The sequence below is a fragment of the Phalacrocorax aristotelis genome, chromosome 1, assembly GCF_949628215.1.
Source record: "Phalacrocorax aristotelis chromosome 1, bGulAri2.1, whole genome shotgun sequence".
Taxonomy (NCBI): Eukaryota; Metazoa; Chordata; class Aves; order Suliformes; family Phalacrocoracidae; genus Phalacrocorax; species Phalacrocorax aristotelis.
Window position 1 is genome coordinate 164,959,314 of NC_134276.1, and position 21,243 is coordinate 164,980,556.

Sequence of the window (21,243 nt, forward strand, 5' to 3'; positions counted from 1 at the left end):
TTTGATTAAATGGATAATGCTGATGGACAAGACATCCCGTCTTTAAGCTTGGGTTAAATATTAAAACATCAAATGCTACTTAAGCAATGCTTGATCAAAATGGAATTTAGATTCACGCTAAATAAACATAGACAATACTCTTCTCACCAAGGGTGTTGTTGCCTTACAGCCTGGTCTCCCACAGCAGTCCAATCATGGTCCCTGAACTTCCCTCCCTGGAAGGAGCAAACAGGCATTAGGAAAGAAAACACCATGAACATAGCTGTGGCATCCCCACTGCACTCCATAATTATTACCATAGCCCAACCTAGGGTACTGTCAAGTTCCTTGTGGAACAGGACCTTTGTTACTGGTTTGAGCATTTAGGATGTCTCCTTCAGAGCCTTGGTGTTTGCCTTGCCCCATTTCGGTTTCCTGTGGGCCAATACTGAAAAGATTGTGCATGAACAACATGGTGGACTACATTATTTTCATCTGCCAGTGAGGGGCCCCTGGAACAGTGATTTCTCTGCTAGCAGATGCAACATCTATATCTGTGGCCTAAGGGAAAATAGAAACTGATTATTGATTAATCTTTTGTTATATCTTTCTGAAAGGATATATTATATAAAGCCACTCAGCTTGTAAGGGACAAAAACACAAACAACGTCCATGAGAGGGCAGCAAACACTCAATACTGGACACTTTTCACCCTTCCTGATCATTTTCAGGTCAAAAGCCAGCAACTGAATGATTTTTCTTAACTACTTTTTCTTCTTTCCAACAGTAAAACCTCAGATGATTTTTCTCCGCAAAAGAAAGAGGAACTAGAGTTGAATACCTTCTGCTGAATGACAAAACCCTTCTTCTTTTTACGTATGTAATTTTTCAATCAATCTAAAAAGTAGCCACCTTATTCTCTATGCCACTACAAAAGTGGAAGCTACTATAAAAACAGTAATCCAAAAGAGCCGGCTTCCCTTAAAAATATTAAAGTGAAGCACGTAAATATTAAACTCTTGATTATCATACCTTTACTGCTAAAGTCGCCCTGAGAGAACGTTAAGAAAGGCTGGGAAATGGAGAAGAGAGAGAAATTCAAGGAGGGGTAGAGTTTCTCAGAAACAGGATTGGACAGATTTTCCTGCAAAGATGCTCCGTTAAACAAACACGAGGAGGGGCTCTTTAAGACACTGAAGCCGCGCGTAAGAATCACTGCAATCGGGAGAAACTGTAATACATAACACAGAGGCATATTTAAAAATAAAAAATGTAGTAAAAAACCAAAGAGTAGTTTAAATGATTCATTATCTGGGGTACCTTTCTATGATTGAGGCTTTACTTCTAAATGATCACGACGTATCAACGATTTAAAAAAAAATATAAACTATTATACACATAGACGCAATGATTTTGCTATTAAAAAACCCAAACAAACAAACAAGCAAAAAGAAAAAACCCGAAAGTACCGGAAATGGGCAGCAACACCGAACCGCCTGTGCCGCGGGGAGGGAAACTCGCACGGAACCCTCCCAGTTATGCTGGTGGGGCGCGCGGCGGGAAAGCGGGGAGACCCGGCGGGAGCGAGCGGCAAGCCCCGCCCCTCGCCGCCGCAGTCCCCAACCAGGTCGGCTCCCAAACTATAAAGACTCGACGCGCCGCCGGCTCCCCCTCATAGCTCGGAACCGACCCCAGCAGCAGCGGCGGCACCATGTCTGGTAGAGGCAAGGGCGGGAAGGGGCTCGGCAAGGGGGGCGCCAAGCGGCACCGCAAGGTGCTGCGCGACAACATCCAGGGCATCACCAAGCCGGCCATCCGCCGCCTGGCTCGGCGCGGCGGCGTGAAGCGCATCTCGGGGCTCATCTACGAGGAGACGCGCGGCGTGCTGAAGGTCTTCCTGGAGAACGTGATCCGCGACGCCGTCACCTACACGGAGCACGCCAAGAGGAAGACGGTCACGGCCATGGACGTGGTCTACGCCCTCAAGCGCCAGGGACGCACCCTCTACGGCTTCGGCGGCTAAAGCTTTCTGCTCCCGCACCATTTCGAGAACCCAAAGGCTCTTTTAAGAGCCACCCACTTCATCCTGAGGAGAGCTGTGACATTGTTTTCCCTGAAGGGACATCTGACACGTCTGACCTGCAATTTCTAAAGCTTACTAAAATGGGTCATTATGGACTACTGCTGAAATGCTTAACAATCAGATAAGTGCGATCTAATGTTTAAATTTTGCTATTCGTGGTGAAGTTCTGTTGGCTGTGTAAGAGACCTTTGTTCATGTGCTCCTTAAAGAACCGTGTAAATGTACCCTACTAAAAATCATTCTAAGTGCTCTTAGCAATTAAAACAATGTTTTTGTTAGCTTGCTTTATAATTTTTGTTGACTTAAGCATAAATATCTGGATTGCTATTCAATGTCCTGGACTTTTTGATTAACTTAGTAGATAATCCCCTGTAAGGAAGAAAGGCAAACCAATGTATCGCCTTATGAAAAGTCTGTACGTTGCTCTTGAGATTTTCTTTTTGATAATTTAAAATAAAATACTTTATTTGCTATAACCTGTCCACAGTCCCCTGTCAATCTTTTTTTTACTTTTAAATCAATTTGAGGAGTAAATCTAGTTTTCCAGAGTACATGTTTTGGGGGGCGGGGGGGGGAACATGATGGAAAACTATACGCGTAGCAACACATTTTAAGAAAATACCTTAAAAAGGGGTCTTGTGCAAAGGCTTTTCTTATTCTGGCCTAGGGAACACTCCTGTCTGGGGAGCGCTTCTCAAGTACTGGTGCTCCGTTTCCTTCATGACTGGAGGTAAAAACGGCAAAACCACCTATTTTCAGGTTTAGAGAGAACCGTTACAAGTCATTGAGCACTCGGAGACATTTGCAATCAATAAATACACGCAGTCACTTTTGGTTTTCTTACAGCCTTAATGAGTAGGAGCATATTAAATAATAGATTTATTCCTCATTCCTCTTTATGTTCTTCATTTCATAAATGAAGTTGATTGCGTCTTCTCAAAGTCCTGATTTTGTTGATGACGCTTAATACAATTTTAATAATTTTTCTGGAGGAAACAGCATGAGAAAAACAGCTTAAAACGTGCTTCTCCACTACTACAGTTTATGTACTTGTTTCAGCTACAAACTTGCATCGTAGGATTTCTTAAGGGTAGATGCCTGTGCTTCAAGGTAGCAGGCGATCCTTCCCTTGGGGATAATGTGCCTGTTACTGTAAGGGATAGCTCAGTACGGCGGTGAAGGAACTTCATCCTTCTTTTGTAATTAGCCAACCAAAACAAAACGAAAAAAAAACCACATTAAAATAATCTGCGGTTTTAAGAACAGCTCCTGAATCTGAGCTTCCACATGACTTTTACTCTGCCAGGAGCCAGGCGGAAAGGGAAAGCCGGAGAAGCAGAAGAGAGGCCTGCGCTGGGTCTCAAATACGCACCCCGCCGGGCCTTGGACCTGCACCGCGGGAGCCGGGACTTGGTGCGGCGGGGAAGTGGGAGTGGGGAGAAGTGGGGGTGCGGCAGCGGCGAGCGCTACTACCTTGGCTCCAGGACGGGATTTCCTCGGCACCCAATCAGACCGCGGTTCCTCCTCTCCAATCAGAGACGAGGTGGCTCTATAAATATCAGCGCTGCGCAGCGCGTTTCTATCACTCCAGTGTCTCGGGGGCAGTGAGCGGGAGCGCAGCGATGGCGCGCACGAAGCAGACGGCGCGTAAGTCGACGGGCGGGAAGGCGCCCCGCAAGCAGCTGGCCACCAAGGCGGCCCGCAAGAGCGCGCCGGCCACGGGCGGCGTGAAGAAGCCGCACCGGTACCGGCCCGGCACGGTGGCGCTGCGCGAGATCCGGCGCTACCAGAAGTCGACGGAGCTGCTCATCCGCAAGCTGCCCTTCCAGCGGCTGGTGCGCGAGATCGCGCAGGACTTCAAGACCGACCTGCGCTTCCAGAGCTCGGCCGTGATGGCGCTGCAGGAGGCGAGCGAGGCCTACCTGGTCGGGCTCTTCGAGGACACCAACCTCTGCGCCATCCACGCCAAACGCGTCACCATCATGCCCAAGGACATCCAGCTGGCCCGGCGCATCCGCGGCGAGCGCGCCTGAGCCTCCTCCCGCAGCCCTTCCCGGCTCCCGGCAGGCACCCAGGGCAGCCCACACAGACCCAAAGGCTCTTTTAAGAGCCACTCCATGCGCAATGAAAAGAGCTGAAGTGCTCTGCCTTTAAACAGGCACCATTTAGAAACAACGTGGTTCTTCCTTTTTTTTTCTCTAGAATGTAGTATTTTATTTTATACCCCCATTCCTCTTATTGTTTTCATTTCTTATTTTACTGCATTGCCTGCGTATAAACGTCTGGCTTTTATAAACTGCACAAGGCTCCGAGTTTCCAGCTCTGCAGTTCACGGCGGTGCTTTGCAAGTACCGGAGGGCACTAAAGGCACTTTATGGGCATTGAACGGGGCGGGAGAGACACGATCGGGCAGGGAAGCGCCGGTGGGTGGGTTGCAGGGCGGGAGCAGAGAGCAGCAGGTGGGGGTTTTACATCGCTGTGGCTGGGCTGGGGACAGCTTTGGGGGATTGGGTGGAGGGGGAGGGGCCGGGACGGGGCTTTGCCCGGGACCGGCCCCGGCCGGGCATAGGAACTCCCCGCCTTAAACTCTCCCGGCTGGGTCTGGGCAAGAGCAGAACCTTCCCTCTCTGGAGCTGTGATACCGCTGGAGCTGGCTCGGGCGGTTGCTTTTAAAGGGGGCTGCCGTCTTCCTCCAGCACTTGATAATGCTGAGATCAGGAATATCTCTCTCAAAACATGGGTTTTGAGGCCAGACTCAAAATGATGGAACACCACGCTGAAGGGACAGGGCACATAAGGTTTCCTTATCACAGCACAGGAACATACCTAAAAAGGCCAGGAAACTAGGATTGAAAAGAATTGTGCATGGGAATGCCTATTAAGTTTGTCCGGATTTGTTACCATTGATAATACAAAACTGGATACAAGGTTATGTATTTCCTGAGCTTTTTTTGGTTGGTTGGTTTTGGGGGAGGGGTAGGGTATTTTTAATAAGAGTTTTATAAAAATATTGGAGTGGAAGTCTGTGTATTATTCAAATAATTCTTCAAATAATAAGTGTATATGTATTGTTATTTGAACTTGCACTTCCCAAGATAGTGATTACAAGATTTTATGCAGTCAGAAAATATGCTGAGTGATCAGGTTTCTGTAGTCAGGTTTCCAGGATTCTTTGGAAGATGCTGGAAGGATACGCGTGTTTATGTCTGTACGCAGCTTTCAGCCCAAATTCTGACACACATGCATGCAGGAGCAACCAGCCTAAAGATGTCCTGAGCATTAAAATAGGAAGTTAAGCCTTAGGCCTCTGGTTCATAACAGGGAGTAACAGCAGCTTGTACCATAACTTTGGGAAACACCTTCCTGCCTCCTCCCTGGCTGTGAAAGGCCACAGCTGCTACTGGGGGTGAGAGTCCTGAGCTCTGGGATGCGCTGAGGGGAGTTGGTGGAAGGCAGAGCTGCTGCCCGGTGTCCTCAGAGGCTGCTGGGCACCACCGACATGCTTCCTCTTGGAAGCACCTGCTGTGTTACACTCACTGACAGAGACAGCCCTTGGGTGGAGGAGGAAAGAAGGTGGAAAGACCTGACGAGTGTAGTGATCAGCCCAGGTCAAGGCTGGGTTTGGGGTTTATTTCCCTTTTTTTTTTTTTTTTTCTTTTTCCTCCATTTTCTTTCTCTCACTGTAGAGCTCCCCAAACGAGTTTGTTGATCTTCATGGCCTTCCTTTGAAACCATGTTGCAATGGCAGTAGGGAGCCGCAATGTTACCAAGCGATGAATGGAATGGCTGGGTGGTCTGCGGTGGACAGAGGAGCTACTCTTTTTTTTTTTTTCCATTTAGTGTCTTTCAAACAGAATGTATAATTATTTCTTAAGATAGATTTCACCTCTATTTATTTGTATGAAAAGTAAAAATATATCTGACTTCATAATGAATCAGAATAAAAGAAACCTAACTGATGCCAGATAAAAATCTGTCAGGTTTTGGAATTGAAGTTTTATATTATGGATAACTAAGATTTCTCCTTGTCTTGAGATAGACATCATGGTGTGAGAAGAGACTTTGCACTTACAGCTGAGGTAGTGAAGGAAACCTTCCAATAGGCCATAAAAATTCTCTGTTTTCTTGAAAGTCTGATGACAAAAGCATAATCTCAGTCCTTGCTGCTACTGCTTCTGTTGTCCTAAGGTTTATTTCATGTTAACGGAGTGGCAGTGGTGGGGCGGAGTATGAACTATGTCTTATTTCTAATGAGTACCATCACATTAACACTTTAAGAGCCTGCCCAGTCCCTTGTAGCAATTTTACTACAGACCTCTGATACATGACCTTGGACCACAAACAAGATATTAACTACTTATCAGTCATGATGAATAATTTCCTCATTCACTTTTGAGAGCGGATTCCACACCCTGGTATCAGGAAGTGCTCCTTAGAGAGCCTTGGGGTGCACTGTAAGCAGGCACCAGTGGCTGATCCACAGCTTTTGTTCAGCTGTGACCTCACTCTTCACTTATTTGCAGTTGTAACAAGTCTGAGGTTTTAGCCATTGTAAGCTTTGCTCACCTCACAGAGGGGTTTGGGTTGGAAGTGACTGTAAAGATCATCTAGTTGAAACCCCCCTGCCATGGGCAGGGTCACCTTCCACTAGACCAGGTTGCTCAAAGCCCCATCCAACCCGGCCTTGAACACTTCAACACCCCAAAGTGGAGGCTGGCTACAAACTCCAGTCATTTCAGTTAATAATGTGCCAATGTGGAACAACTACAATTAGGATGGAGCCTCCTGAACTCTTAAAGAGTAGCCAAACATACAGTTAATTTTAAAATTATAATCATATGATTCCTTTCCAAATACATTTATAGGCACAGTCCCTGTGCTATTCCAGAAGGCGCACTTTTGCTTTTTGATTTTGTAATATTGTCACCCCTTCCTCTGCAAGCGGTGATGTACAGAGAGGTTAATAAAATAGAATATTCAGGTGGAAGGGGCCTACAACAATCACCTAGTCCAACTCTGAAGTAGTTGCTTTCATTTGATCTACCATATGGATTATTAGAACCTCAAAAAATAAAGCCAGATGGATAAAGCCGGGTGGGGCTGTGGCAGAGGGGACAGGGAAGAGACAGAATGGATGGATACTGAGATGAATTAAAATTTGTGAGTGAAGGAAAAGCATATATATGTGTGTATATTCATATAGAACATGTAGCTGTGTGTGATATACATGCGTACATACATCATTATGTTATATTAGTTGTATCTACCATGTTTTACTTCCTGTGTTGTGTTTCTGAAACATACATCCTATGAGACTCGTTGCAGGGTCCCCCCCCCCAGACGCCATAGCCAAATACCTGAATTTTCACATCAGGCTATTTTGGCTCGTAACATTTACAGAAGCTGTATTGGACAGGCCAGAATCTGTTATCAAGGGCAGAGGAAAAGATGCTGTGACAACAAACATCCATATGAATCTGAATGTTTTATTTTTAAAAGAATAGAAAAGGTGACTCCTCTAAAATATAAACACAGCTAGAGGCTGCAGGACTTCACACAATCAACCAAGAAATTGAAGTGAACTAAAGGCTAACTGTAATTTCCTCACTATGAAACTTTATTGAATCAACTAAATTCTAGTAAATGTAGAACTTCTGATCCCTCCATGTATATTCCAGTACTGACTCCACCTTCTATTCATCATCAGAACCAAAATCCTTGTCCTCAATTCTCTAACCCATATAAGCACATCTCCTACAGGCCTCTCATCGGTTACAAAGCTGCCAAGGCTTGAAGCCCCTTCTTTCCCCCAGCTGTTCTGGCCCCACATAAAAGTCATGAAACTTTCCTCTGTGCTTGTGTTCTCCCTTTATTTGGAAAATGGGAACGGGGACTTCCCAGGAACATCCACCAGATTGTCTTTGTTTTTTCCAAGCTCTCCTGTGTCCTGTACGCAAGCCTTCCCTTGAAGTCATAAAGCAAAGAAAACCACAAATATAAATCACAATTAGACTAATTTATTTAATTTCCCAGTTTTATTACTTGCATGAGGCTTATCTTAACAATTTTGGTTTACTCATCTCATACTTGGAGAGGGAGGGCTCTTGGATATCTAATGTGGTGTTAGAATTTTTTAGAATATATCCTAGTAAGGGCAGTGATATGAGTATATTTGCCTTATTTTCTTTAATAAAAACCTGTTTGAAGCTTATCTTCAGGTTATGCCTTACACAGTACTTATAAGTAAAACATGCTTTGCTCCATAAACCCATTGCAAAATAAAATGTTTTACAGCTATCAGGTCTTGGAGGGGTGAGGGGAAGGAAATTATTAGAGGTTTTCTGCTGTACTCTACTTTTCTTAAGATTATAGCTCTTCCAAGATTATGAAATTTTTTTCATTTATGTTATTTGAGGACCTTTTATTCTGATTTGTGCACTTATTTCCTGTATTGCAAATATTCCCAGGCCCCTTCACTTTAACAGCATGAAATAATCTGCTCAAAAAAATCGAGTAGTTTGAGACTGTTTCTGAAAGGTTATGAACATGTCCTAACTAGAATTGCAGTATGATTAAAGATCTCTTTAACAGCAGCGTCCAGAGAAATCAGCTGAGCAGAGCTGAGGATAGAAAACAACCAAATGCTAAGAGCTTTAATACTTATAAAATAGTTCAGAAAACTTAATTACCTTACAGGAACTCCAGGATGATTTAGTTTTGTATCCAAGTATGAAAAAACTGTGTCACAGCTCTCTTGTGCAACGTGGTGGCTCTTAAAAGAGCCTTTAGGGTGCGGGGACGAAGGATCACGGAGGAGGGCCTCCGGGAGGAGGCTCAGGCGCGCTCGCCGCGGATGCGCCGGGCCAGCTGGATGTCCTTGGGCATGATGGTGACGCGCTTGGCGTGGATGGCGCAGAGGTTGGTGTCCTCGAAGAGCCCGACCAGGTAGGCCTCGCTCGCCTCCTGCAGCGCCATCACGGCCGAGCTCTGGAAGCGCAGGTCGGTCTTGAAGTCCTGCGCGATCTCGCGCACCAGCCGCTGGAAGGGCAGCTTGCGGATGAGCAGCTCCGTCGACTTCTGGTAGCGCCGGATCTCGCGCAGCGCCACCGTGCCGGGCCGGTACCGGTGCGGCTTCTTCACGCCGCCCGTGGCCGGCGCGCTCTTGCGGGCCGCCTTGGTGGCCAGCTGCTTGCGGGGCGCCTTCCCGCCCGTCGACTTACGCGCCGTCTGCTTCGTGCGCGCCATCGCTCTGGGGGAACGCAGCTGCCTCTCGGAACGGGTCCCGGGGAGTAGAAAGGTTCCCTTGCCGGGGCGGCTTTTATAGCCTGTCCCCATCGCTGATTGGCCGGCAGCAATGCGCTGTTGTGATTGGATACTTTCAAATTCGAAAAGCCCGCCTCGAAAGCGCGCCTTTTTGCCCTTCGGTCCTCACCCTCCCCCCGCCTTCCACTGGTTGCTCTTGTTTTCGGTTTTACTTAATTTTTATAGCAATTTTTATAGCCTACCTTGAAAATAAAATCCTTTACCGAAAATGGTTCAAAAGGGAAAAGGTTAATTGTGACCTGCACTCTCCTGAACGCACAGAAGGTTCATTTTTAGTCCAATTCACTGAGACTTGAGCTTTGAAAAAAATAAGTGTTGTCCAGGTTTTCCTCAACAGGAATCCTTATAACAGCATTCCGGGGCTTGTTCTTTTTTTTTTCTCTTGCCGAGAAGGGATGTTAAGTCGGTTGCAGGTTTTTAGTGTATTTTTTGTTTGGGTTTTGGGGAGGGGAGGTGGGGTTTTTTAAATCTTTTTTCTCTAATACAGTAACTTTATTCTGTAAATAACCAAAACTAATACTATAGCAGAAATAGTAAATGGTTTTGGGTAGAGACAAATTGCACTTGAAAACGCTCTAATTCAAGGAACAGATTTTTCAATTATTTTCAATTTCTTTCAGCATAAAAAGTATTCCCAGGCTGTTGCTTGTTGAAATACAATCTTTACAGTCCCTGAGCATTCCATTTTCCCCACTGTGTATTTCTGCTCACTTTCCCTAGCCGCAAGAATTGCCCTCATACCCCGAGCAGCGAAGGGCATTTGGGAAAAGGAAGGCCTGGTAGTGACAGGGCAGAACTGCACCGGATTCAGCTGCCTGAGGTTGAAAGAAAAAGCTTCCTCAGCTTTAACGCACCACATGCACAAAGAATAACGACGACTCCCTTAAAAACACTTTCAGGGGTCAAACTTGGGAGCATTCTGATATTTAAACTTCTGTGAGGTGGTCAGGGAACGACCAATGTGACACGTCCCACCCCTCGCCCGTATGTTTCCAGCTGCCGAGCGTCAGCGCAGGGATTACCATAATGTAGGTGTGCCCAATAAGGGTGTTTTATTATACGACTCAATTTTTCATTAAATAGGTAAAAAAAAAGTTGCAACTTAAAAATCCAATTACGTTGCCATCGAAATCAATAGCTCCTTAATTACTTAAGCCACTAAAAGAGCAACAACAGATGCTTAGCTAATTACCACGTGCTTGACTGTTTTTAAAGAGCCACCTATAGTGATTTACAAGAACAATACACGATGAATTAGTGGAATTAAAGCCTCTGAACGTTTACTTTCCTTTTAGCAGACTTGAAGCAACACAGCTCTTTTCTAGTTTCAGTGGGTGGCTCTTAAAAGAGCCTTTGGGTTCTCGAAATGGTGCGGGAGCAGAAAGCTTTAGCCGCCGAAGCCGTAGAGGGTGCGTCCCTGGCGCTTGAGGGCGTAGACCACGTCCATGGCCGTGACCGTCTTCCTCTTGGCGTGCTCCGTGTAGGTGACGGCGTCGCGGATCACGTTCTCCAGGAAGACCTTCAGCACGCCGCGCGTCTCCTCGTAGATGAGCCCCGAGATGCGCTTCACGCCGCCGCGCCGAGCCAGGCGGCGGATGGCCGGCTTGGTGATGCCCTGGATGTTGTCGCGCAGCACCTTGCGGTGCCGCTTGGCGCCCCCCTTGCCGAGCCCCTTCCCGCCCTTGCCTCTACCAGACATGGTGCCGCCGCTGCTGCTGGGGTCGGTTCCGAGCTGTGAGGGGGAGCCGGCGGCGCGTCGGTCTTTATAGTTTGGGAGCCGACCTGGTTGAGGACTGCGCCGGGTGCCGGGGGGCGGGGCTCACGTCCTTTGTTTCTTCCTCCGTCACAGATCATGATGCAGCATTGCTTGCTGCTCCCCCTCAAGACGGTACTGTAAAGTTTAAAAGTAAACCAAAAATTACGCCCCTCCCCCAAACAAATCTCAGTGACGAACATGCTCGTACAACAATTGGAAAGCTTTTTTCCCCCCCGCTTGGCTTTCTATAAACCCGTTTGCTATGCAGATGCGCATGTAATTTATTATCTTGAAATGACTAAGTTTTGTTTTAATTACTTTAAATTCTCATTATTTTCATGCCGTTGTTCATTTATCGTTGTGTTTTACTACGGATCACCATTGTGCTATCTACGTACACATTGACATCCTGTGTCCCTTGTAAATAAGAAAACATAAGGGGGGGGGGGAATCAGAGCAGTGAAATTCCAAAGAAAAGTCTCCTAGGATGTATCCTAGCACACTAGAAAGATATAGGGGACTGTCAGCTGGGAGTGTGAATAGGAAACACTGTATTGCAGCTGTTGTTTTTAAGGAAAGAAGGAAAGTGGGATGAGGTTATGTATGCAGATATGTTTTCCACTTGGCGGAATCATCTGGAGTGGCAAAGAGACTGCGGTATTAATATTCCACTAGGTTTTATCTTTAGAAAAAGAAAAGTGAAAACAAGGAGCAGGAGAAAATAAGGAGATGCTTTTCTGTATGTAGTGTTGGGCAAAGATGTTTGAAAATGACAAACCCCAGAAAGAAAAGGGAGAAGATAGAGGATCAACCAGAGGATTTGGGATTGTACCCTTCACCCCTTAATCTGTCTCCCCCCTCATCCATCACTGTTATCTGAAACAGATGATAACAGCGAGGAGGAAGGAGCAATAAGTGCTTTTACTCTGGTTACAGCATGGAGCAGGATTAGAACAAAGAAAGCTCCACAACTCATGACTCCATTAAAAGCGTCAGAAGGACCGGCTAGAGTAAAAGTACCCTTCTCCACTACTGAGTTAAATGCCTGGAAATAGGTAGATAGGGGATACCGGGATGACCCATGTTGAGTGGCAAAATGATTTAAATAATAACAAAAAACCAGGACCCTGATGGGATGGGACAGATGTAGATGTGGTTTTTGTGGGAAATGACAGAAACAGAATAACAATTAGTATTAAAAACTGCATGAACTCATGTGCAGACCCAAATTACTGGGGGAACCTTACAAGGGAATGTGGATAATTACATTCACCTGACTGACCCTCGTCGGGACCCCAATGACGGGCGTGATTATAGATTATTAAAAAGATACCAAGATTTGATAAAATTGGGGTTAAAAAAAGCAAAAGCTGTAAATTGGTCAGCATTATATGCTATCGTCAGGAGCAGAAAGAGACCCTTACTGAATTTTTGGATCAATTGAGAAATGCCATGCAAAAATACACTACCCTAGATCCCTCCTCGGATGTGGGACAACAATTTGTTTCTCTATTTTTGGGGTAATCATCTACAGATATAAGAAAGAAGCTACAGAAACTAAAGAAACCGGAAATAAGAAACTTAGAGAAATTACTTGAGGAGGCATGGAGAGTTTTTAGGAATCAGGAGAATATGGATAGAGGAAAACTGATGGAAGTGAGGGCAACAGCTATGGTGACAGCCTTGGAACAGAGAGGAATGGTAAACAGAGGAGGATTTAGAGGATGAGGAAAGGGAAGGCCCTTTGGAAATAGAGGGGGACTGGGAAAGAATCAGTGTGTATTGTCAGGAGGAAGGACATTAGAAAAATGAATTTAGAAGACCGGAAGGGAATAGAAGGACCAATTAATAACTTTTTACGGAATGGGCTATTAATAGAGTGTGAATTGGAATATAATACCCCATATTACTGGTAAAAAAGCTGGATGGAACTTATCAGGTAGTACAAGATTTAAGAGAAGTGAACAAAGTTATTAAAGACCTACACCCTGTGGTAGCTAATCCTTATACCTTACTTACTAAATTATGGGATAATCAAGTAAGGTTTGCAATATTAGATTTAAAAGACACATTCTTCTGTTCACCTTTAGCCAAAGAAAGTCAAAATTTATTTGCATTTGAATGGGAAAGCCCTACCACTGGTAGGAAAAACCTGTTTACCTGGCCAGTGTTACCCCAAGGTTTTAAAAATAGTCCAACAATCTTTGGAAATCAATAAGTATGAGAACTTGAAATGTGGGATCCTCCCTCCAGGGAAGGACTCCTTTTACAGTATGTGGATGACTTATTAATAGCAACTGAACCAAACCTGATTGTAAAAAATGGACTATCAGTTTGTTAAACTTTTTGGGACTAAATGGGTATTGAGTCTCTCAACAGAAAGCCTAGATTGTGCGGCAACAAGTAACGTACCTTGGATATGAATTATCTGGAGGACAATGGGAATTAGGAACAGAAAGAAAAGAAGCCATCTGCAGAATCCCCTCCCTGAGATGGTAAAAGAACTCAGGACCTTTTTGGGAATGGCAGGTTGGTGCCAGTTATATATTTATAATTCTGGAATAATAGTAAAACCTTTGTATGAACTTTTGAAAAACAACCCCACTCAATTGGTCTGGTCCAAAGAAGCTCAAAACACATTCAGGACACTTGAAAAGGAACTAATGAAGGCCCTGGCCCTAGGCCTACCTGATGTGACAACACCTGCTGACTGTTTTCCCATGAAAGACAAGGTATAGCTCTGGGAGTCCTAGCCCAACAGCTAGGACCCTACAGAATTGCTGTGGGCTATTTTTCTAAACAGCTTGACAAAGTAATCAAGGGGTGGCCAGGGTGCCTGCAAGCTGTGTCAGCTGTGGTCTTGAATACTCAGGAGGCCTGAAAATTCACCTTAGGCCAAAAGACCACAGTACTGATTTCACACACAGTATCAGCTGTGTTGGAACAGAATGGGAATCACTGGTTTTCCCCATCTCAACTTCTACAATACCAGGCCATTTTAATTGAACCAGATGATGTTACTATTGAAGTAACCAATGTTACGAACCCAGCTTCTTTCCTCAGTGGAGTGACTTCTGAACAGTTAACACGTGCTTGCCTTGAAACTATAGAGATTGTGTACTCCAGTAGACCAGATTTGAAAGAAGAATCTCTGGAAGATGCACAAGATTCCTTGTTTGTGGATGGAAGCATCTTCATCCAACAAGGTATTTGAAAGGCCAGATACAGGGTAACAACAGCAAATGAAATAATTGAATCTCAATCACTACCTGCTGGGACATCAGCTCAAAAGGCTGAAATTATTGCCCTGATAAGGGCCCTGGAGCTGGCAAAAGGGAAAAAGAGAAATATACGGACAGATTCCAAATACACCTTTGGAGTTGTCCATGCTCATGGAGCAATTTGGAAAGAACGAGGACTGCTAACTGCACAAGGAAAACAAATAAAGCATGCAGAGGAAATACTTCACCTATTAAAGGCAATTCAACTGCCAACTAAAGTCACCATCATGCACTGTCAAGGACAGCCAAAGGGTAACACTGAACAGGAAAAAGTTAATAGATTGGGTGACAATGAGACTAAGCAGGCAGCAGAGAGAATGCAAGAGATCTTAGCCTTAATTCCAGATAATAAAATTAAGAGTCTCAGTGACCAAGAAAATATTTAATATTCTAAGGCTGACAAAGAATTAACAGAAGAAACGGGAGGGCAGGTTCCCTCCAGAGGATCGGCCCATTTGAGTGACGTCTGAATTTTAATTCCTGTCAAACAGATATGGGGAATTGTTAGAGAGGAACATAATAGAATACATTGCAGGGCAGACTCCCTGTTTAACTTTCAAAATTGGAAATTAATAAGGACAAATGAACATACTACACGTCGACAGGTGACTCAGCAATGTGAAATATCACAGAATCACAGAATCATAGGTTGGAAGGACGTCAGGGATCATCTAGTTCAACCTTATTTCAAAATATGTTTGAAAAATAATCCTAATACAGGCAACTGGGTACAACTGGGGAATACCGGGAAAGGAAATATACCGGGCGACCATTGGCAAATTGATTTCTTGGAACTTCCAAGAAAAGGAGGGTATAGATACCTACTGGTGCTCGCAGGCACCTTTTCTGGATGGCCAGAAGCATTTTCTTGTAGAACAAATAAAGTGAGGGAGGCTACTAAGGTACTATTAAAAGAAATAAGGCCCCAATTTGGGGTACCTACAGTAATTTCGTCAGACAGGGGCACACATCTTTGAGCAGAAGTAGTGCAGCAAGTTAGCAAGCTATTGGGAATCAACTGGCAACTACATACACCTTACAGGCAAGCAGAAAAAATGATTCACATGATAAAACAAGAAATAGCAAAGATGTGCTTGGAAGCAAGCCTCTATTGGTAACAAGTGCTACCTATTGCACTACTCCGAATACGTGTAAAACTTGAGAGCTTTTGAGATACTGTATGGAAGACCATATCAGGCTAAGTACCAAGGGGAGGATTTGAATGAGAAGGGAGATCATTACTTATGAAATTATGTTATATCCTTAGGAAAACAATTGGAAAAAATTAATAGAAGTGTTTTGGGAACCAGGGCCAAAGGGTTAGATCATCCAATCCACCCGTTTAGCCCTGACATTGAGGTTATGTTAAGAATTTTTCAGATAATCCACTAGGAGAGAAGTGGAATGGACCTTACTGGGTGTTGCTGACCACCTTCACTGCAATCAAGATTCAAGACTGTAAAGACTTTGCAGACAGAGGTGCCATCCCTTAGTAAAGTTGTGTTGCAATATCAAATTGCATTAGATTTATTGACTGCTAAAGAAGCGGGCATATGCATGATAATTAGTACCAGCTGCTGTGCATATATCAATAAAGATAAGCAAATAGAAGCAGATTTGAACGCACTTTGGAAAAAAACACAAATATTCCATGACATATCTCTAGATGACACTTCTTTAGGGTTTCAAGATTTGTGGGATAAATTGACATCTGGGCTTCCTAATCTAAGATGGTTAAAGCAATTATTCATTGGATTGGTTACGTTAATGGTTTTAGGAATGTTTGTTTGTGTGTCTCAGATGTTTTCTCTGGTGTTGTCAAAATTCAGCTGAGACATGCAGTGACTGAAAAAGAAATAAGATTAGACACCATGTGGAAACAGGGAAATATTTTACTTGGGCCCTTGAAAAGGACAATATAAAATTTACAAACAAACATAAAATGCTTCTATAATTGTCTCCATTTGACACTTAGTAAATTATTATATTCAGGACTGTAGAGTAAATTCTTATATCGAGGACTGTAGCAGGTAAGCTACAAGTCTTCAAAATAAAAGGAGGGAATGATAGAGGTACAGCTGTTGTGACTAAAACTTGTTGCTTTGGGGGAGTCAGGAAGGCTTCAAGACAAGAAGCACTTAAACAAAAATTTACGACAACATTTGACCTTAGAAAAGCAGATGTACAGAACCATAAAGGTAAGGAACTGCAGAGTAAACACTAAACCAGAACAGACTGTCCCTCAAGGACAGTACATACTCAAAACTGAGTTTGCGCAAAAGAAAAGTTAACTAGCGGTCACAGTGAGGAAGAGTATATCCTTAATCCAGAGACCCCCGATGACCCCCCGGAGACACCAACAGGCATGTACAGAGGACATTTGCATATTATAATGAGCTATCGGAAAATAATGAATATATATGTCTTTTCTCAGAAGCTAATGAATATGTATGTGAAGCTTGCATAAGTTATGCAACCAACCCTGTGCGGGCATGCACGTTAGGAAGAGTGAGCCCCTGTGTGTCCAGTGCTGCAATAAAGAATACCTGCTTAATAGTTGTTCAGACTATGGAGTCCTGATTTCAGCTTTTCATGGCATCAGGTTCTATGATTTTTACTAATTTTGTTCATTTGGAGTAACTGCTGTGGGGATTTTTTTCCTTATTTTTTACAAAATGTCCATTAGTATAACCATAGATTTAAATTTCTGCTACCTTAACTGTAAGAAAATCACCTTTCTCTTGTACTGCACATCAAGCTTTTCAATATATAGCTGTTGTTTTATGGGTCTAAAACTATACTGGAAACAGATGAGATTCTGAATTAGAATTTATGAAAGTAAGGAGCAATCCTTGTCTAAGGATGTTACAAATGTCACAGTTTAAGAACATCCTGAGCTAGAATAACTCTTAGACTAACACATAAAAAATGGTTTCATTTTTTCGGGGGGGGGGGGGGGGGGGGGGGAGGAAAGTGTTATAATTTGATTTTCTTCTGTCCTTTTATGTAGGAAATGCAAGTATAATTTCTACATAGTCTTTTCAGCTGCGCCGTATTAGAACATATAATAAGTAGTTTATCTCTATTGTGCTACTAAACTGGGAATAAGTAGCTTTCCTCGGTCTATTTAGCGATGACGGAATTCCACTCCATCATAAAACCAAAGGAGTATTTTGCTTTCTATGGTTTTATGAAAAGCTTAAAAGAGGTGCTCATCATCCTGACATCTCAAATATTGTTTCTAATACTGTCCCTAGATGTTTACATGGTCAATATTCAGTCTTTTTCTTTTGGGGGTCATGGGGGTGCTTTTGTTTTGCTTTTCTTTATTTCAAGAATAAGATAAGAAGTATGATTTAGATGAAAATTTTCTTCTCCCTAGTTAGTCTGCATTACTTCAGAAAAGGACTCTATTAAGAAACATGGGAATGATCTTTGCGTTTCCTTTCTTCCAGTATGAAGCACCCCTCACTGAACTCCTCTAATCAGCTACTACCATTCACCTAGTAGAGGCATTCACAGCTTTATCTAGATTGTAGCAACTGTGCTTCCTGTTGCAGAGGTGCAGAGAAGTGCTTCGATATAGTGACAAGTCTCCTTAGTTTTGGTGTATCCTAAGCATATCTCCTTTCTTAGCCTGGGAGGAGTAAACAGATGAGCTGAGTATGATACTGGGGTTTAAAAAATGTATTCTGCTTGCTACAGTTCTTGTTTATACTGAACTGGTGAATCACAAAACAGTAAAACAAACCCAAGCCTTTTCTGTTGTTAGTAGACTAAAGGACTCCAGAATAATTTGGTGGGTTTTTGTTTTAATTATGGCTTTTTTTTCTTCACTTACTACTGCTTCATTAGCAGCAGAACACCACATTTCAGTACCCCACCCTTTCTGGTCCCCAACCCCTCACCCATACTAGATAGTGACTATGGTAAAGCAAGAGCACTTCAAGTTTTGTACATTTAGCACATATGTAGACTAAGGACAGATGCGCAACAAGGTGGAATCGAGACAGATTTAATTGTGCAATATAGAAGCAAATGACTAAGACTAGTATGCTGAGAACAGCTGCTCTCAATCCCCATGATTTTTACACTCAGCTTTTGGTTTCCATTTGTAGGTTTTCAGCTGCTTTGCTTATATTTTCGGTTTGCATCCTCTAGGTAATTAATTCATATGTGTTTAAAGTCTAGCATAATAAGATATGGCTCATGTTGGATATTATGTCTGTATCAATAACCTCAGGGTGAGTAACCAGAATACACAGTTGTTAATTTAATCCTGACTTAAAAAAACATAATTCATGAAATGGAAATAGAATTTAAGACTTCAACACTTAGATCAATATTAGGCAAAAAATATTGCTATCAGCCATTATAAGAACATATATGAATAAACATTTGAAAATTTTCTCAGATTTTTCAAAGTAGTAGTTTTGAATTTTGTAGAGTATTAGACAGGTTTTCTTATTCCTTGTGCTTTCCACTCACTGGCAGCGGGTGCTTCATTCCCTAGTCAAAATATTCTGTCACTTTTAAAGGAAAAATGGAATTGTCTTTTGTGAATGAGGCAGGTTGTGCAGATGCCTGCTTTGCACTGTTGTCATGCTCCTGTGATCTGCCGTCCTGGAAACATAGTAGATCTCGTCTGAACTATCTGGACAAATTAAACAAATTGCTCCCTTGTACTGAAAATCTGCGTGCTTTTGACAGACCAGCACACCCCCACAGTGGAGGAGAGCTCCGAGGAGAAGGGCAAAAGGACAGTGAGCTTGAGGAACAATGTAAAGAAAGCTGCACTTATCTCAACACCAGGGAGACTGGAGGGTTACCATGGTTTTAGATAAGACAGCTGCACCAGTGAGTCATCAGGTTCCCTCAGACAACTAACAAAGAATAATGCTTTCTGAGCAAGCCAGACCAGCTCGATGGGTGGGGAGGGGGGACAGTGTATATGTGGCTCAGCCCAACATAAAGTATAAAAACTGGACAACAAATAAAACGAAGTTTGAAGAGAACGTACTCCTTCCCAGTGACTGGGAAGGCCCAGCATTGTGACAATGAACATACAGACACCAGTAACAAGAACCATGTTTGCACCGTGATTCAACTGTATATTGCAAATGCTATATTATGCTTGTGATGCAATTTCAGTACATTGCTCTATCACTCCACTAAATAAAAATCCCACGTAATGCCAAATATGCTCAATAAGGAAATTTGATATAAAAATTAAACTCTCCTCGTGTAATATCTAAAAGAACCTGGTTGGAAAGTATGCAACTCTGACAGCACACAGATGCGGTCAACTGGGACCTGTCTCTACATGTCAGTAGGACTGTAAACTGCACAAGATCTGACTTCTTTGGCACACATCAGGCTTCTAAATGTACTCCAGTGGTCCTTGTTCTCTGTATCCCTGTGCTCACTGATGAGCTAGTATAGCTGAATGGATATATGAAGAAAGGCTGGAGGAACTCCTAGACCAGTTTTGGGGTGTTGGGAAGATAGTAATATACCCAGTTCCTCATGTGAAGCTGTTTTAGGACATGGGAGAGAAGGAACAGGGTCAATAACCTGCAACTGGATGCAGGGGCTCCCCTTTGCCCATGTTATTTTCCTCCCTGGGCTCTGGGCTTCTCCCAGGAAGACACCAAAGGACCTCTCCATCAAGTGGTCCAGGCAGTTTCCCAGGAGCAGGGTCGCATGTGGAGTTCAGAGCTCCGTAGCACACCATACAAATCTGCTCCTGCATTCAGGTAAGGGACAGCAAACAGCAAACTTGCTACTTGGCAACAACAGCTGACACTTGACTGCTGCTCTTAAATCCTTACTCTGGTTTCTAAACTGGCATTTGAAGCAGCACAGGTCTCCTGATACATTGACCACTGATTAAGCTAGAAAGATGTATCATGAAAGCATTGTACGCACAGTATTTCCTGCACAGCTAAGGCTGATCAGCTCCCCTCCTTGCCTGGGCTCCTGCAGAACTGCAAGGGGGAGTAAGTTTTGCTGTTGAACTCCACCAACTCTTAGAGAGTTGCAAGTACTTAACAGCAGCTGAAGTACTGCCCTGTCCAAAGTGTCTCTCAGGGGCATAGTATTTCAAGTAATGAATCAACTGTAGGCATCCCTGTAGGAATGTATTGAATTTTGTCTCAGGCTGTGTGTTTCTGAAGGAAGCCAAGTCTGGAAAATGGTGACATGCATTGTGTCAGTGTCTTCAGACACTACTGCTATGCTTTGTCTTTGTTACAATAATACTTGGCTGGAAAATCAAATACTTTGGTTGGAAACCCCAGTTGCTTCCAGGGTTTATTCATGCTTAGGCTTGGGACACAGGTGCAGGCTTGCATTTAAGGATACAGAAGTTGAGAAAGCCACCACAACCCCCAGGTCCTGTCCAGGTCAGACCAGTCATTTCCCAGCCTATGCTGATGCTAGTAGCTGTTCTGCTTCATATGAACTTTGCACTTCTCTTTGACAAACTACACAAGAATTCTTTTGGCCCAAAGTTCAAGTTTATTAAAGTCCCTTTTAATTGAATGTCTTACTTTTGACTCTGTCTACCCTTCCTAACTTAGTATCATCTACACATGCTAAGGGTACATTCTCTTTTATCATCCAGATCATTCCAGAAAACATCAAATAATATCAAGTACTCAGCCCTGAGGCATTATTTTCTTTACTGGTTGCCCACAGACACTAAGTTATTAACTACAGCCCTTTGACCCTGTGCTATTGGTAATTTTCAAACATCTAACAGCCTGCTGATTCTGCCTGTTCTCCCTCAGATCCCAAATGAGAATGCTATGGGAGATGGT

The 21,243-nt window shown here is 43.6% G+C and overlaps 4 protein-coding genes across 4 annotated transcripts; 2 read left to right on the forward strand and 2 right to left on the reverse strand.

Moving 5' to 3' along the window:
* The first annotated feature begins 1,482 nt into the window (after positions 1 to 1,482).
* Positions 1,483 to 2,543, forward strand: LOC142050722 (histone H4). Its single transcript, XM_075079774.1, has one exon. It carries the CDS (start codon positions 1,691 to 1,693, stop codon positions 2,000 to 2,002), a length of 312 nt encoding a protein of 103 aa, XP_074935875.1. The 5' UTR covers positions 1,483 to 1,690; the 3' UTR covers positions 2,003 to 2,543.
* Positions 2,544 to 3,660: 1,117 nt separating this feature from the next.
* Positions 3,661 to 4,175, forward strand: LOC142058141 (histone H3). Its single transcript, XM_075095610.1, has one exon. The coding sequence runs from the start codon at positions 3,685 to 3,687 to the stop codon at positions 4,093 to 4,095; it is 411 nt and encodes a 136-aa protein (XP_074951711.1). The 5' UTR covers positions 3,661 to 3,684; the 3' UTR covers positions 4,096 to 4,175.
* Positions 4,176 to 8,063: 3,888 nt separating this feature from the next.
* On the reverse strand, positions 8,064 to 9,359 carry LOC142050560 (histone H3). The gene has a single exon (XM_075079306.1). The coding sequence runs from the start codon at positions 9,305 to 9,307 to the stop codon at positions 8,897 to 8,899; it is 411 nt and encodes a 136-aa protein (XP_074935407.1). The 5' UTR covers positions 9,308 to 9,359; the 3' UTR covers positions 8,064 to 8,896.
* Positions 9,360 to 10,639: 1,280 nt separating this feature from the next.
* Positions 10,640 to 11,132, reverse strand: LOC142050565 (histone H4). Its single transcript, XM_075079321.1, has one exon. It carries the CDS (start codon positions 11,082 to 11,084, stop codon positions 10,773 to 10,775), a length of 312 nt encoding a protein of 103 aa, XP_074935422.1. The 5' UTR covers positions 11,085 to 11,132; the 3' UTR covers positions 10,640 to 10,772.
* Between the last annotated feature and the right edge of the window lie 10,111 nt (positions 11,133 to 21,243).